The following is a 19,295-nucleotide window of genomic DNA, read 5'->3' as shown; positions in this document are numbered from 1 at the left end:
TTTCATTCTTGGTGCAATTGGCCTCAATAACATATCTTTTTAATGACTGACGAAAAAAAATAGTGGAGCAAATATATATGCATTAGATCACTATTTACTAGACTAGTTGGCTAGCCAACTGATAAATGACAAGTCACCCATCCTCACCTGTTCATACACATAGACCCTGCGAGAAAGTGTTGCCCAGGGAAACCGCACGGCTTCATTCTACTGGATGAAGGTTTATTTGGCATTTATCAGACAAACGAAAGGCATTGCAGCATGGAGCTGTTTATTTCTTTATTTCCTCACCAGGGTCAAGCCTTGCTATTACAAAGCACCACCTCACTCCTCTAAATTATTATAACTTTCAATCACGGATTCTTCGCCTGCTCAATCTTAAGCACAGGGCAGGTAGCGCAAGCTGCCTGTCAAGATATGTGTTTCTCTTTTAGCTTCGTGCGGTCAGGACCTCGCCGGTGGAAGCCCATTTCTCTTAGGTATAGAGGGGCCAAGTTTAATTCACTCAAGATGGCATCGTGTGGCTCCGGCAGGCCTCAGAGTCAATGACTGCATTAGAGTGGCTTAGAGCAGAGATGCAGCCTCAATCTCCCAGCCTAATTCACCTATCCTGCCTGCCCTGATGAAGGGGAATGAGAGTGCTTAATACTCCATCACTGCATGGGAGTTTGGAGGGGGTGGATGGGAATGAGAACGGTAGAAAAGATACATGAGGAGGGAGATACAAAAAGGGCGAAAATGTGTCTTCTAATTTAAAATATGTCAAAGTTAGTACGTATGCCCGTTAATAACAACATTACCAAACTTATGCTAGTAAAGTCCGTCTGATCGACCAAATTTAATTTAAAAACTCAAAATAAATGCACCTAAACTGATGAATAAAAGTAAACACAATACAAGCATCTTAAGTATATGCATTTTGGACAGTACTACCCGAACACAACAGTTCGGAAATCTAAAACTCCATTTCAAGGCCCAAAACATGTGAACGCAAAGGTTTCAAAGCTACACGAGTACGATTTTACACATTGTTGCAAATTTCTAATTCATAATACATCTAGTGTAAGACATTAAACTTTTCAATGTAATTGTTCTTTATTTTAAGGTTTGTTATTGATACAGTAATGCCCTATGATCACAGGAATGCATGTTAATTATGTAAAGCTTCCAGTCTATTCCAGTCTTTAAAATAGTCGAATGCATGGTAACTGCCTAAAAGATTATAAGAGGCATTTAGTCAAATAGGCAATTACAGCCTATTGAAATAAACATAACCGGAAGAATCGATACACTGACGAGTACTTCCGGTATTCAACTCTGCTGACATAAAGGTCCATACATCACATAAAACAGGTCCTGGGTGCTTGTGAATACAATGCTCCAGTCATTTAAAATGACATCACTTAAAAACAGTGATGATTACAAGACATTGTCACCTTTATTTATATAAAGAAAATACAGACTGCTAAATCAGCTTCATAGTAATGAACAGGAGATGTTTGCACATAGCACCCACAGAGGCCAACTAGATATACCATGTCAGGGAAAATACTTTCTAGCGGAATGATGAAACCTACTGAATATGTTTTACTGAAAACCTTTTCATACATTATTGCTTAAGTTTTGAAAAGCATAAAGTCATTAATGCTAGTGTATTGTATTTTATAAAGCTGACTTGTTAGCATTTTAATCAAAACACATATTTGGGAGGTTAATAGTTTGAAGACATAAAAAATATTTTGATTGTGGACCTTGAGGTTAAGGTATGTTAAAGTGTGTTAGCTTTTCCAGTGCATGATGTCCTTGTTTTCATAGTGGGAAATCAAGTGGAAATCATCTTGACAATGTGGCAAAAAGAGTGATTCCAGGAACAAATTTTCAGGGAATGACTTGGATTACAAAGAAACAACCTTAAAATGTCATACACCTACACCACTATGTATTTAAATCATTCAAAGTTTTTAAGCGTTCACATTCAGCATATTCCTTATGCAATCTCTATTTAGATTAATTACATAATGCACTCTAATTCATTCCAACAGGTAACAACAACCTCTTAAATATTTCATTAAATGCCAAATGACTCTTCTCCGAGAAAGATTAGTCTATGCATAAAACAACAATATCCAAAGGACACCATTTTCATCTTCAATCATATTTTTGCTAAGTTGCCCTGCTATCCTTGATATATATATCCCTGAAGAACATTATAATATATATATCCCTGAAGAACATTATAAAGTTGAGCATGTGGTAGTTTTGATAGGCTTTGGTCTTTGAAAAATGTATCGCTCTCCCCATCCTCTATGTATCTGGAAAAATGTTCCTCACTACAGATATTATTTGAGGACTGACCTATTCAGAAAGCATAGTGCATTCCAAAATAAATCAAAAATATTATGCTCAAAACATTTGTCAACTACAACTAAGATAAAAAAGTCATATCTTTCAATCAAAGCAGCCATCACACACAGCTTAATTTTTAGCCTAGTTTTACTAGATTGGAACACAAAATAATTGACACTAATGGTTGTATTTAATATTGTGTTTACATTATCAATATCTATCAAAATCAACATGAAAGGTACAGATGTGAACGATGTTTAACAAGATATTCAACAAGAAAACCTTTTTCTGTTGCTCAGTTGGAAGAGCCCAGTGTTAGCAATGCAAAATTTCTTTGTTCGACCCAGGTAACACACATACAGATGAAATTCATGTCTTGCACCTTCTCTATAATGGTTTTGAATAAAAGCATAGACAAGATGCATAAAGTAAACGTAGTGAATACAAAAATGGTTGAATTCTGAATACAGGATCAAAAAGTAAATCGGATACATTTTGATTTATTTTTTATTAAGTTTATATTTAAGGTTTATTCAGGTCTGTAAAAAGTTTTTAAAAGAGGCAAAAATACACTTTTAAGGTATCTGATTTCCTAGTGGCCTCATATACAGTATCAAAATGTTTCCGCAACTCTAGAAATCCGAAGGATCTGCTTCCAAGAATGAATAAAATATTTGTATTTTAAAATAAACTGATGTTTAGTTAGCCATGCAGCACATGCAACCTCATCCAAACTGACTTATAGTGCACTTGCTACAGGAAAAGTCCCTCAGGAGCAGCCTGGGGTTAAGCACCTTGCTCAAGGGCTCAGCGGTAATGGCGAATGCCAGAAACTCTCCAGTTTCATAAACCTTCCCTTATTACTAGACCAGATCTATAACCGCAACACTACCACCAACGCAGCATATGACACAATTCCCAAGTTGTCTTAAATGTTTCTCGGGCATATATTATATAGCAGCCTGACAGCAATAAACTGGGACAGGATTTAATCAAGTCACTCTGTGCAACTGGACATCAATAATAAATACAATATACCACCCAAACCAATGAACGTTGGCTGTACAGTAATGTGATTTGAAAGCCTGGCGTAATTACAAACACAACCCTAGTAAACATTGGCAAGGTGAAGAACAAAAAAGCACATAAAAACTAGGACTTTGAAAGGACTTTATTCTTGATGCCCCAGGGCATATTGATCATTCTCTACTGGTGTATCTTATAGACCATTTCATCGGACATGCGCACCTGGACTGCAGTTAACTTTCAGTCTGTGTCTGGCTAGTGTCTAAAAAGTAACTTTATATTATAATTAATTTTATATTAATATCAATTTTTGTTATTATTTATTGTATTAAAAGGGAATTAACTCCAAGATTTGTTGAATTTTATTGCATGTTCACTTTATTAAATAAACAATTTGTTGAAAGGGTCCAGTAGATTGTTCGCATTTAAAGAAACCGTACGGCACATTTAAATTTTAAATATTGGAGAGATAACTTGGCCATGTTACGGTTCTTTCAATTGTTGTTAACATAAAAAATCTAGAGGCACAATAAAGTTTATTTATGTTGTCTCTTTGAAACCGTCTATATCTTCTGTGGTGTCTGAATTGTGGTTGTTAACTGACAATGTGCGATTACTTATAGCGTTAGCAGCACTCAAGACGAAAAAGTAATCATAGTAAAAGCATCCCAATGATATGCGTTTTGATGCAACATGCCAAGACATTTGGATTGATAAACTCGCCAATTACATCTACCTTTTTCTGCTTTTGCATTGCTGAGAGTCTATGCTATATTTACGGCCCTGGTGAAAGAATGTTTGATACAGAGGATTAAGACGAACCAAGATTTTCAAGCCCTCGTCTTCTCAGCAAGCCATCCTGAATTTGTATGAATTGATCATTGGCTCAAGAACACCGTCATAGTCACTCCATAAAACGGCAAAGTCGCACCTCTGCAGATCCTCAGCATTTGATCCCCTTGTTTTAAATGCTCATGAGACTAACCGGTGGAGAGCTGGTGATTTATCGCCAGGAACTTTTTAAACAGCTTTGTTTATTAAAGCTTCGCAAGACGAAAAAGCGCTAGGTTGAGTTGCCGCCTTTCCACTGAACAAGGGAAAGAGCAAAGCTGTAATTACTTCCAGGATATTAAGTCCTCCATGCTTTTCTTGTCTTTTTTGGATAAATTGTTCCAGCCTCTCGTTGAGTGGGCTTCCTGCGACAACAGTGACACTCTATCATTAAACTGTATTAAAGCACATTTACAGGCAGGAGGTTTGCTCTTCATTCGATACCTGCGAGTATGACGATTAATCATTACTGGCGGTTTCCTCCAGGAGCTTTGGTGTGGACAAAATTACAAGTTCTCTGATGAATGTGTCAGGCTTTCGATTAATCAGGAAGAGTTCATTTCACCTAATCCTTCAATGCAACCATCCCAATAGAGTCAACACTATAACTCAGTAACAAGACGGCTAGAGAAATATCTGTAATATATGTACTATTCATCTCTAAGGATGCGTTCCTTAAAATTGCACACAAATTCACCTCACTGAATAAATGTAGCTGAACACTCTACCAATCATAAAATAAATAGGAATCAAACATTCCATTGTTGAACTGAATTACTTTTAGATCAAACAACGTCCAAAAGAATAAAATGTTTGACCCACGGTCAATTAGATTCTGAATTGTTCTCAATTACAACTTGCTGTGAACTGTCCAAAGTGCAACATGAACAAATATCTTCCAAATATCATATAAAGTGGGAATTTAATTGAAAATGTGCTTGACATTTGGACTCTTGAGCAGCAACACATTTGGCTTCAAAATATAATTTCATGAAAAAACAGGTTTTCTTTTTTGCTCTTTTTAAAGAGATTATATTTTACATGTAGACCTTTAAAGGGCCTAACATTCTCATTGTAAAACTCTCCAATTGAAACAAAACTAAGCTGCAAAAATGACTTGCAGCATGACATTTACAAACTCGACAGTTGTTATTGGTAATCGCAAAATAAACCCCTTCAGGTTGACACAAAAGGATAATTAATATTTGTGACAACAACTGGCTAGATGTACATTATCACTTAAAAAATGTGGTCTCGTTATTCACAGAAAGCTACATTTAGGATTAGCAGGTTTTTCCGACATCTCCCAAATCTATAAACCCAAAAAATATCTTGCACAAACTAGTTTTTTTTGGGTAGGTGTCTTTATTGGGAACAGACCCCCAAAACCTACCATTACATTCAACGTTTGTTACCAAATGCAATGCGTTACAGGACATTTATACCACTCATACAGAAGAAGTCTTGAACAGCATCTACAGTACAAAGAAATCAATAGTTCACTAAAACAAACTTTGCACAGTAGACGACAAACACCTCTAGTGTTTCTTCACTCTAGCACTTGATAAGATAGCATCTCTGTGACAAACACCTCAGAAAATAAATTCAGGGCCTGCATTAGCTCAGAGGTCTGAAAGGTAAGCCAATCAGCCAGACACCCCTAAGAGCCTGTGCAACAAATTAAGAGTTTGTCTGCTCGCAGTTATTCATACAGACCGCAAATCCATTTAGTTTGGGCTGTTTGAACCACCTGAAGTGGAACAAGACACAATATTAGGCGCTGATAGTTGCTGCTTTTTAATTTAGCAACATAATGAATGTAACAAGCGTGACCCTCTCTGCTTCCCCTCAGTTCTTTGCAGTTTCTTTTAATAATTCAACAAAAGACAAGAGAGAGATGAAGATGAAATATTCTTTGCATTTGTTTCATCTGTAGATGACTTATTCAATAAATACAGGGCAAATTGAAGTTTAAGAGGTGTTTCATACAGTAGTACTTTTTCACATTTTCAAAAGAAGCATGTGCTGTAGGTGGTGCTTGTCCATTCAAAACTCAATGGGAAGACATTTTGGCTTGTAACCGCGGGCATCGCTATGTGGTTGCCAAGGAGTTCTACGACTGTTACAATGGATCAGGTTCCCGCCATGATTTTTAAGGTGTTTTGAGGGATCACTCATGCCCATAGCGGATGCTGGGAAGACCTACTTTTTTGTACTTTAAGAGGTTTTGTTAGAATCCGTTACCCATTGAAAGAGTGACACTTGGCTTTGTTAACAAAGAACGTTGGGTGAAGAAAATAGAGCTAAAAACAAAAGACTACTTGAAGCCTTCATGCCACAACACTTGGTTGAAAAAGAATGAAAAATTGTTGTGGAGAAAGTACATTACAAATCAGTGTTAAAAATGTCTTTACTGCCTCTGTGTTTGTGTTAAAACTGCAATCTTATAATAACAAGTTGACAACATTTTACTTCAATCTCGCAAAGAAAATGCAAGGAAATCTGCAATGTTATGTTTAAAAAGAGATTGGGACATAGAGGTATTAACTTCAGCTTTAAAATGATATAACAATCAGTAATCTCTTGCATTCATGTCCAACTGGCACGGACCACAAGCTATTATTATACACTACTAATGAAGCCAGCAAGAAACTATACATTATACAGCGAAACCATGCTTGTGTTATGGACTGTGCAATGCACAACCCTTTTTAATTGAGGCTCGCATTTGTTTATGATGAACATAATAACTCTGTTTTCCACTCCACGTGTTTTAGAGAGAGTGGTCTGCCCTTGGGGCTTTCACCAGGGCATGACTTGTTACTTTTGAAGTCAAAGATAACTAACTTGTGCAGACACGCACACATTAAAGCACTGCTTTGCGATTCAGCTAGCTCGAGTTCTGCCATAAACTCCATTTAAATCAAGCCATTAAAACTCCAAAGTGGAAGATTGATTTCTCCAATTCCTCCTTCTATCGACGCATAAACGCGTTATTCGAAGCTTACACCCGACTGCGGACCAGTGGTTAGAGAGGCATCTATGATCTTCCACCGTGCTAATGCTTTGAGATGCAACAGAGACAGGGAAGCTTAACCGAAACAGAGCCAGCTCAAAAGTCTGTTTGCACGTAGTTGTTTTTGCATTACATCATTAACATTGTTCTGCATAAAGTAAGACAGTAATTTTTTTAATCTATATTATATTACGGGGGCAGATCATGGGTGCATTCCACTAGCAGATATATCAAATCCCATTAAATTAACAGGAAATCACAGAATGCATTGCAATGCACGTCATTAGAAAAATCCATTTAATTTATTATTGAAAAGTGGAATTTTACCTTTCTATGGCAGTTAGCGCAGAAGTATGTAAAAATAAATGGGGGGGGGGGCGATTAAAGCAACATCGCCATCTACTCCCAATTAAAGCCAACTACATTGTAAGGCACCACCCTAACTGAAACCGAGCTTAATCGGAGAATTGAAACACTCTTCGCAGGCATCTATTGATGCATGCCACACAAATAATGCTCTGCAGAGGTGGCTCACTGATTGGAACAGGCCAACTTTTTGATTCCTTTGTGCTGGGATGCCTGAGAATGGCATTTTACAAATAAAAGGTATATATTTAGGCGTTTGAGACAATAGGGTTTGAAAAATCGAAACAAAATCCCACTGATAAAGAGAGTAAATTGGTAATCACAGACAAGAGAGGGAAGAAGTTCTCGGTCCGTTACCCGCACCAAAGGCTTTCTCATTACGTGATAAACAAACCCCTAATGGGGCTCATTTGCTGCATATTGCCCTCGCTAAATGGCATCAGGGGTTGACATTTGGCTGTCTGTAACCTGCCGCGGCACTCTGCAGGGGAAGACGACGGGCAGCTCAAAGGCAACGTTCAACCGTGCAAGGCTTTGTCCCCCTTCACTCTTGTTCAGATTTCTACCTGGCTTGCTCAGTCGTCTGCTTCAATACGAAACACACCCAAAGTCATTAGTATCAGCAGCACAATGCAGTGAATAAGAGTATCTCAGAGGCACAGATAGCAGCCACCATTATGTCTCCACGCTCACTTACCCAAGCATCAGAGCTGCTCGCCAAAAAAAAAACCTATCCAATTTATTTTCTTTCGTCATGTTTTTTTTCCTATTTCTCTGTTTTGCTTAACAGTTCCGGAATACGGTAGCGTAAATGTTTCTTATAATCATGTAAAATTATGTGGCATGTCGAGTCCATTCATTGCTGCTTACCATGCACACCTAACAGAAAGATCGCCCAGGCAAAAGTTCAAATACAAACATCTACAGGTCATTATCACAAATTCATTAGGTTGTTGTATTTTTATGAGCATGCAACTGCCTCTGCTTTATTTCTGCCTCAGAACAGATCACCCCCTCAATACTCATTAATTGCCCTCCTGCTAAGAATAGAAGCCATTACAAATGTCCTGAACCACTAGGGGGTCATGAAAAAGTCAGTGGAACACAGAACGTGACTACTTCAGTGACATATTAATAAACCTGTACAGATTTATGTAGAATTCAAACAAGCATTCTGAAATGATCATGAATTTTAAATCAATGTATTTTAAAATGAGAGTTAATACAACATTAAATGTAATCACCATTATCTTATTCTTAACCCATATATTATTTTGTATTTTGTATGTCTGTTTTGCAGAATATAAAGATTTTTTCTATACATTACTACATACAGTAATTAATTTAACTGACTATTTTATAAAATTTACTACAAAGGATATTTTCTAATGTTTCTAACTAGATGCGCACACTACATATTCTTCAAGTCTTTTTAAGCCATGAAACAAACTGACATTTTTGTTATTCTTTTTACAGAGGTTAGTGCATCCTTAAACTAGAAACTCAACGAACACCTCAGCATATGTTGTGTCTATAATGGTGGACACTATTGGTTATTTATTTCATATTGTATCATGAAGAACATCGCATATACAGAAGTAGGAATGAGATTTGAGAGAACAGCTTAGTTTTCAAGTTTTCTTAAGACTTACTCTTAAGAGTAACAACAATACTGAGTAATGGATCACAAGTTACCGCCCTGTCACAATCTGTAATGTTGTTGGGTCAAAAATAAACCATTTAAATCATTTATAGCTTTTAAGAGACCGAGTAAATAATGACAGAATTTTCAGCCTTTTGTGTAGCCTTACAGTCACTAATTCTTTGAATAAACATTATATACAGTTACCAGCAAAAAAACGTTATCTATAACATTTATCTAATTGATTCACTAAAACATTTCCAACCATGGTAAAAATAAGGAGACCTTTCCAAATTTGAATTTAATCAGCATTACTAGATGTATTGTGTCAATTAAAGTCCAGTGTTTGTTGAATTTAATCCAACTCATTCCTCAGGAGTGACAAAGTCATCCGACAGCAATGTGAAATACTAAGAGCATGACAAAACATGAAGAACATATCACATACAAAATAACTTTTGAACTTTCCTTAATACATACCGTTGTACTGCTTTAAAGTCAATATGCTTTTATCATCTATGTTTCATGTCTGAAAAAATACAGGGCATTTTTTCTGTTAATTTGACCCATTTCTCCAGTTTTTATTTTCTGCAAATAAATGCAAATAGAAACAATTATTTTATTAGAAATTTGGGAGAACTATTGTTAGCGGTTCACAGAATGAAACAAAAATAATTAATTTGCCTAAACACACAATTATAAATAGTAATATGAGAAAAACAGTTTTTGAATTTTGAAATGGTCTCTTAATTTCTTTCTGCTGTTTTATCTATGATTTTCAAGAGTAATTTCAACTGAAAGGAATCATTCATTCCAAACCATCATTTATTTGGTCCCAGCCATTTTATATTCAGCTAAGTCTATTTTATATTGTCTTACTGTGTGCAAATACAGGGAACGGTTCACTGCACTATGATTGTTTGCTCACTGATCTACTTGAAAAATCACCTCAAGCCGAGACTGTTCCAACCCCACAATCCATCTTTCTCAAGTTTTTCCAGATAGGATTCTCTTCAATACCTGCAAGTCTACAACAGCTGAGAAATGATGAGGCTTTAAGCATTTAAACATTTCTTGGAAAGTAGACCTAATCAGAAGAAATTCCGAAATAAAAGCCTTTTTTTGACAGTAGGTTGATGTATAGGCAGAGACCATCTTTATGAGATATACCTCAGCTATCTACTGTTACAAAAGGCTATAGTCCCTAAAGACAAGACTAATTTTCACAGTTTGATATGCTGGGAGAGATCCATAATACCCTTTCCTCTGACTGGGGACTTATTAAATTGTTCATGTCAGGTCTTCCCTTCAATCTCAATCCCTCCATCTGAATCAAAATGATCTTTTAAGAAGAAATCAAATTCAAAGACTCTTCCACACCTTACCTACTTTGGGATTGCTGTGCTGAAGTGCTTTCAGAAATGGCTTCAATCATATTTAATAATCATTTTTGGACACTAGGTTAGGTAGATTAATCTTTTTTTGGAGTGTTATAAATACCCAAAAGAAGTGATAAAGAAGCTAGTATAAAACAGTCTCTTAGATACAAGCTACTGCTAATTCAAAGTATTTTCAAAAATAGTGCAAATCAGTGGTGTAGTCCTACCAAAAAAGTGGTGTACAATCTTATACAACCATTACCCACAACCTCAAATGGCCAAAAAAATGATAGAATTCAAAGTGTTTTTTCATAGTAACATGTCAGTTATTATAGTTAAATATGTCATTTATTGATATGTATGCATAATTTGTCACTTATTCTTTGCTTTTGAAGTTATAGCATTGGGAATAGGGATGCACCGAAATTAAATTTAAAACAAAATAATAGTGTTTTTCGGCCCAATGCATATTTCGCGTCTTTTACCTGAGCATATCCGATATTTTAAATGTAGACGCACGACAGGCATGCAAATTTTTTTCAAGTGCGTTGGCGTCTCATTGAGATAAAAAAAACGACGTTTTCAGAAAGCCACAAGCTAGTCATGTGACAAGAACCAACCAGCCAATATAGACAAGCTCAATGAAGATGGAGACACAGATGATCACAGCATAACTAAATCTAGTAGCATAGTTATTGCAAAGTATTTTCAGTGCATATAATCCATAAATCCTTTGTTTATATCCCCTCGTCTCAACGGCTATCGTGGGCCATGGTTGCTTAGAAAGACGCCAGGAGAGCGCAAAGTCCAGGTGCTTTGGAATAAAAAGGAGAATGCAAAGCATTTCTGCAGGATTTAAGACGCGAAATGTGAATCAGGCCTTACAACTTGTATGTACTTAGACTTGGTGTTGGACACTACATACACCAAAATAGGACCTTAAAATCAGGGAATATTTACTCTTTAAAACAACTGTAAAGGGAATGAGGATAAAGAGAAAACGTAAGGAGCTTAGGAACTTGTGAGCTTTTAAACAGTAGGGCTATGGAAGTGCTTTGCATTATTTCATTGTGTGTCATTTAAATAACGCTAGTATTAAAAGTTGTGACAGATATCAAAGATTAGTGATGCATCACAATATCATAAAGAGATAAAGCATAACATATACATTTAAACATTTGGCAGTGGCTTTTATCCAAAGCGACTTACATTGCATTATACTATACATTTGTTTCCAAGTATATGCAATGCCTGGGTTATAACCCAAGCTTTCCTGTAGCTCAGTGGTAAGAGCATTGTGTTAACAATGCAAGGTTGTGGGTTCGATCTAAGGGGATTGCAAATACCTGTGTAAAATGTATAGGATAAAGCAATGTAAGTCGCTTTGGATAAAAGCGTCTGCCAAATGCCTAAATGTAAATGTAAATGTTATAACTCAAGTCATTGGAGATGCTAACGGCATGCTCTAACCTCTGAGCCACAGGTAGGCAGCGAAATATACTTGTATTCAGTGTCAATTTCTCTTCAGTCGCTCTTTTTCTGAACAACATCGGTAAGCACACTTTAAAGCAACTTTGCCTAAAAGTGATCAGTTTTATTATTGTAACCTGACGGCTTCAGAGTAACATAAAAAAAATTAAGCCATTAAATCCCATGTGAAGTCGGAAATTCCATCAATTTCTCCTGCTGTAAATGCTGAAAGAGAGGATGGAATGGATGTAATGCCATTGACACTCAATGCAATGAGGAGGGATGTTATACTGGTGGAAACTGCAAATAGCATATTAATTAAAAAGAGTCCATAATAATAGCTTCACCAAAATGAATAACCTAACTAAAATCTCCATCATTTTATACGCTTTTTTATTGTTGAAGTTTAGCAACACATACACTGCAAAGAAAAAACAGCTGACAATGTAGACAAAAGACAGCTGAGCTAACTCTGTTTTTGATCTGAGCTAATGTGTATCTGTGAGTAAGAACTATAGCTGGAGAGAGGAAAAAAGCCAAGAATTATGGAAGATCTCTAAAAGAAAGTTTGGCTAAGGCTACACTACAGGGAGCAAAGTCAATGTTGTGAAACACAAAATCATCTTCATCACCTTTACCAAGAGACAGATATTCATGATACCGGTGCACCTTGAACTGGAGGGGAAACTTATTTAGATTAGTGGTTATGTATGTTTTAAATAAAAATCAGAAGAGAACGGAAGAAATTAATAATACAGAAAGAGAATAAGAAGTTAGAATGGGAGTAACCGTGTCTCTGTGACACATGGTACAGAAGGGTAAAGACAAAGGCCCGAGGCTGTTGTCTGAATGCCAAACAGCGGCCGAGTGCTGCAGCGCTGGTGCAGGGGATAATCCTGAATCACTGAGCACTGTAAACACAATAAATCAACCGCCCCACAACACACTGCTGATACACACCACTGATTTTCTGCATATTAAACAACACATACACACACAAAGTGAGAAACCTATTCATTCAGCAAGGAGATGCATGTTTAAAGGGATGGGAACGATTAGAGAAAGACAGCAAGAACATCAAAAATGTGTAGATAAAAACAGCTGCAGCCAAAAAGGGCGAGCAGTGGGGAAAATGTGGACCACAAAAAAGTTTATAGGAATAATAAACCAATGTAAACTTGACTCCATATCCTTATTGTGAACTAATCAGAATTTTGAATATAATATAGAACTGCTCTGTATGACATTCACGGTCCAATACACTGCTGTAATTTTTTTTTTGGTTTTGCATATAAATGAGCTACTTGTTTTCCTTTTTTTATTTCCTATCTATTCCTTATTTCTCTCTTTGGTCTGTTTGTCTACGCGCGGAGATGGATAAACGACTTCCCGAGACTACATATCTGTTCACTATGAATACACTAAAATTTTACATCATGAAAGCACTCGATCTGCGTTACAGACTGCTGTCTCATACTTTTCACAGCGCAGAGGTGATTCCCGACCTCTAATAAAAGACAAGCAACAGCATTACGGAAGAATTACACAGCTTGCCGCATGAGTTAATTATTGGACACAAAATATTGATTTGAAATATTTTATTAGCTCATTTGTAACGAATACAAAGCTTTTACGAGGAAAATCCATATCCTATGTGCTTTAAACATGACTGTCAAGACACAACAATCAAACAAGACAAACGTGGTTTAATCATCTTGAATATAATTGTATATTATAGTTTGATTAGACACATTACATAATTGGTAAATAAATTACTTTCAAGGTCAAGATGACTAGCATGTACCCGAATGACTGGCAAATCCCAATCTAGTATTCCAGAGTGTTACTTGAAACGTAGGAATTCATGTGTTCCCCAGTTTGTATACGGCATCTGTTACATTGTTGCATTATTATACTTTACTATGTTTATTAAATAATGCACTAGTAACGTATACAAGTGGATCTTTTGTGCAAATATTTAAACAAGTGAACTATTGCAGTTCACTATCTTTCCTGTGGCTCAGTGACAAGAGCCTGAGTCCAAATTTAGAGCCCTCTGATTTCCGCGATGTAAAAATGTGGAAGGAATAGCGGAGGCGCTATCCGGCTTTCTAAATATGTCACCTGGTTGTTTTGCATGAATGAGCTGCACAGTTTAACGCATTTCTGCATGTGACGCTCGTGGATTTGTCTGCGTCTCTGTATGAGGACATGAACACATGAACTCCATCTCTCGAGCAGATCTGAGAGTTTATTTCAAAAGCATTTCACTATTAGAGAAAAGACATCGTCAACCACACACTCTTTGTGTCGACCCGTCTAAATAAAAGTCTGGTAAACTTGATAATTCAGATTAAAAACATTATATTATATATTATATTTGCTATTAAAAAAAATTGTATTCTAGCAGTAAATTGATAAGCTATAAACACTAGAGTATACTTATATTTACTAAACTAATATTTAAAATATATACTGTAGTATAAAATAATATAACAAAACACCATTGTTTCTGCAAAAGGATGAATTTTAATGCAGTTAACCATTGCAAATAATATAATAGTATATGTAGTGGAGTAGGCGGAGCGGGACCGTGGTTCTAAGTTTCACGTAGGAGATCGGGAGCATAAGAGAACGAGCGAAGGGACTGTCGACGAGAGAGGACCGGGCCCGAACATGTTTATGTTTGTATATATGTTAAATTCGCCAGCCGTCGACCGTGAGGGGCTGCCGGGTGTCTGTTTACTTTTGATTTTATGTGATTAAATGTTTGCTGGTTCCCGACTCCTTTCTTCCACCCTCTTTGAACCTTTCTACATTGAACCTTTCAACCCCGGAGGAAGACATGCTGTCGGAGAGTCTGGAGAGTTTGCTGTTGCGCCGCGCCCCTGGGTCGAAGTGGCTATCGTCCAAGCTGGAGCAGGGGAGTTGCCGCCGTCTGCCAGAGGCCGGAGCCTGCGTCCGTCCCCCGAGAGGGAGGAGCAGGGGACGGGAGTGCCGAGTGCGGCCACTGCCTGCCAGAGGCCGGTGCCTGCATCCCTTCCGTCCAAGGGGGAGAAGCAGGGGACGGGGAACTCGCCCCGACTTCCCTCTAAAGGAGGAGACACTGCCATCCGCCTGAGGCAGGAGCCTGCGTCCGTCCCCGAGGGGGAGGAGCAGGGGGCGGGAGTGCCGAGTGCGACCACTGCCTGCCAGAGGCCGGTGCCTGCATCCGTCTGTCCAAGGGGGAGAAGCAGGGGACGGGGAACTCGCCCCGACTTCTCGCTAAAGGAGGAGACACCGCCTTCCGCCAGAAGCCGGAGCCTGCGTGCGTCCATCCCCCGAGGGGGAGGAGCAGGGGGCGGGAGTGCCGAGTGCGGCCACTGCCTGCCAGAAGCGGGTGCCTGCATCCGTCTTTCCAAGGGGGAGAAGCAGGGGACAGGGAACTCGCCCCGACTTCCCGCTAAAGGAGGAGACACCGCCGGCCGCCAGGGGGTGGACGGCTCGGGGCCGCCGCAAGGCACCGCGAAGGAGAGTACCCCGGCTGGTTGAGGACCGAGCGGCAGCATGAACCGGACTATAATTTTTATTTTTTTTCTCTCTCCCCTCTCTCTTTCCGGTCGCTCAGAGGGCTCCCGTCTCCGTTGTCTCGTCTCATCTCGCCGCTGCATCCGTTACCTGCCTATTTATTATGATGTGTATATTTTTTCTAAAAATAACAGACTTTTATACTTGGCATGTGCTACAAAACTTTAAACCTCTTTAGGTTATGATATCACAATGAAGATTGCCCGTTTGTTAAGTATGATGTCACACGCCACCGCTTTCATGTCCAAAATGCTGTCAGATTCCAAAAACAAACAGCAAAAAATGGTAACAACCTCAAAGCGTAGGGCTGTTTGATTATGACATGGTTATTTTGGGGAATATTGATATCATCATTATTTAATCGATTACTCAGTGACTTTTGAAAATAAATAATATTAGTATAGCTATATTGCTGTGCTAGATATAACCCAAGAAATAAGAAGATACTTGCCAAATGGAATGTGCCATAATAATACTTTTATCTTGATTATCTTGTTTTTGTAATGGCTGGATGCCGAAACTGACGATCACAAAAAATTACTTGCAATTGCACTGCCCTATCAGAGCGTGCTGTAAAACTACAGAAAAAACCTAATCCTAACCTTTATCTCCAAAACGACATCCCAGGTGACAAGACAGCAATTCATTTTTATTAAAATGTAATAACATTAATGCACGCAAATCTATGAGCCTGGAGACTGTAGTGAGTTTACAAAAGTTTAGCTTAATTGTGTGACACGAATAAAAAGTGCTTGTAAACGTCTGTTAAAATAGTGGCTTCACTTGAAACAAATGGAGGCTTGGACCCAAAACAATATATTTAGACACAATTTAACAAGCAGATAATGACAAAGACCTACCTGCCCTACTGATCATGGACTATCAGAAAAAAACCATTAAAATACTGTAAATAAAAAGTAAACAGGGCTAATTGTGATTTATATAAGGTAAAAAATAAGGTAAAAGACATTTTCCAGTAAAGTAACAGCAGCTGAAATTTTATATAAAATATTGTACTTCTGGTGACATACGAAGACAATGTGTGGCTAAGACATTTACCTCTCAAAAGCATGGAACGTGTGAAAATGTGTGAGGACAAGAAATAGAGGTGTCTCAAAGGGACCACACAATGTCACCTTACAGCAGCTGCTCCTGTTGTCATCACACTAATGCAGGCATGCCGACCCCTCGACCTCGTGAGTTAATGAGGGAGGAGGGGGCTCATACAAGGACGACACTTAAGGCAGCTCTGGGGCCGTACACAAAACCACACAAACAATCTTACCTGAAAATCCTTCTCTTCTAGTATCTCTTTCCTCCATCGGACTAGGAAGGCAGCACATACATACAAATGGAAATGAGAGAATCCTTCAGGCTCCGCCTATAAATACAAAGAAAGAGAATACAAAAAAGGGTTGAAACACTTGAATGCTTCAGGTGATGCAAACTTGATCACATGCAATGCATTTGTTGTCTTCTCAATGCTGCAGCAAGGGCTGCTACAGCTTTAGTAGATATTAAACTGTCTTCAATGAGTTTACTTTTTTAACTTCTGTCATGAAAAAACCGTATAACTTTTTAAAAAACTTTAAACATTTTCACAACGCTCATTCAATCTGCTCATGTAAGTTTCCTGACCTAGCAAAGTATAACAATGAAATTAAAGGGCAGGCCTTTAACAAGTAGAGCCTTTGTGTGAAAGCCTAGCGGGGATAATAATAGTAACCCTTATACAGGGACCTGTGTCTGCTGAATGGGACACGTGTGGAGCGGTACATTCAATTCTCCTTCTCAAACACCTTGTACTGTGATAACCCCCGCTGAACCAATCCATTCTTCATCAGAATATGAACATATTAGAGCAAAGAGTGTGGAGTGGAATTTTGCACCAATGGCATAACACTGTGGTCACCAAGATCAGCTCGTCATGGGTGTTTAAAAGTGTTGTAGTTGGGACCACCCAAACCAAGACAAGACCAAAGGTTTGAGGGGCAGAAACCAAGACAAGACCAAGGAAGCAGGTTGAGACCAGGTCAAAACCAAGACCAGCACTCCTTAAATTCAATTCATTCAGATCCACATAAATTTAAAAAGTAATAATAATAAAATCTTGCGTACAAAACGTTCTTATCTATTCCATAGCAAAATAGCTGTGTGTTGCTCAGATACATACAAAAGATCTGATTTGTTCTAGATTTGTTTTGGACCAGCCAAAGTAGAACAAAAACTTGTTTGTAATTCTGTGGAAAATTTATGTCACTTATTAACTCATGGTTTATTAAATATTGTATAAAATCAATATCACATTTTTAGATCATGTCAGATTTTATAATATAAATAAACAGGATTACTAAAAGTAAAAACAAAACCAACTAAAGACTAGTTACTTAAAAATCAAATCTGCAATGTGGACCAAACCTTATGCTGTTAATAAAGTAGTTGGGTTATGCAAAACCCCACGAAGCGACGATGCGGTGTAGGAGGTGCAATGAGCTTTAAACTTGAGGAAAGATTATCTTCAATGCCAGCCACGGACAGAGGGTCCTAATGAAAATCAATGGCTGCGTTTCTCCTAGCAATAAACAGGAAGGACAGGTCTCTCCTTCAAGGGTAAATGCGGGCAATGGAAATCTTCCTAACTGTATCCTGGTTCAGAACGTCCATACACAAATAGCGCTGCACACACCCAAGGTGGCAGGAAGTAGTTTGCAGACTGCAGACGTTACAACCAGTCCAATTACCCTGCAGTCATTCTCAGTCACCTCCTCGTCAAAGTGACCACACAAGCGTGAAATGCACTTAATTAGACACTCAATAGACAGGGCCAGGCTGCAAGGGCATCTGCATGTTTTCAGCTGTGTAGGGATGAAATTCTGTCCTTACAATGCAGTGCTGTCTTCAACATATTTATAAGTTGAGGAATGTTGTCTGTATCTCGGTTATATCACGCACCAATAATTCTATTTTGTTAATTAGAAGGGTTAATCTTCTTAAATAAATAAACACAGGCAAATTAGTACTTCGATGGCACAGAGCTGGCACCAAAGATTTTATATCAAAAGCAGGGGGTAAAGGTTCAGTTGGCATGCTTTAAGCCGTTAGCTTCTGCTGGTAGATGCCAAATCAAAACATCATGTAGAAGGTACTACTAAACTGTTAGGAGTTATAAGATGGACTATCTGTCTTTAATGTTTTTCTGCACATGTGGTCTAGTGATGTCTAGATTCATATTTAGGTGGGCCATAGCTTCTCTTCATTGATCATTTTAATTATAAGGTCTGTCCTCCTCCCCTCCCTTTGGGGACAGGAGGTTGATAGCTTGCTGATAGTTCTTAATTAATGGGGACAATGGGGAAAACAGACAAAGTGGTTCATTCTGGAACGTTCTGATGCAAGAGCTGCTGGCACACTTCAGATGGGTTCGAAATAAGGACAAACCCCATTACGTTTTTTTTTGGGCCATACATTTTAAGCCTAAAAATGATGATGTAACCTTCCCTCATGTACATCAAATATATCGAGGAATCTCCCTCCAAAGAAATGTATAGAGTTTTCCATATTAAAATTATATATATTTATGCATCAAGCTAGGAGTGGGCGGAATGACCTAAAATCAATTTCACAGATGAGTAATTTTATTTCACGGCAACAA

General features: G+C 38.0%; 1 protein-coding gene across 2 annotated transcripts in view; it reads right to left on the bottom strand.

The window, feature by feature from the left end:
• Nucleotides 1–19,295, bottom strand: part of tbc1d22a (TBC1 domain family, member 22a) — a 126,832-nt gene that overhangs the window by 3,855 nt on the left and 103,682 nt on the right. For both annotated transcript variants that reach the window (XM_056747996.1, XM_056747995.1), the window contains exon 12: nucleotides 16,929–17,024. In XM_056747996.1, the coding sequence (XP_056603974.1) occupies nucleotides 16,929–17,024 (96 nt within the window). The remainder of the gene's footprint in view (nucleotides 1–16,928; nucleotides 17,025–19,295) is intronic.

The sequence above is a fragment of the Triplophysa dalaica genome, chromosome 5 (genome assembly GCF_015846415.1).
Source record: "Triplophysa dalaica isolate WHDGS20190420 chromosome 5, ASM1584641v1, whole genome shotgun sequence".
NCBI lineage: Eukaryota > Metazoa > Chordata > Actinopteri > Cypriniformes > Nemacheilidae > Triplophysa > Triplophysa dalaica.
The sequence above is the reverse complement of the archived record's forward strand: the minus strand, read 5'-3'. Positions and strand labels throughout refer to the sequence as shown.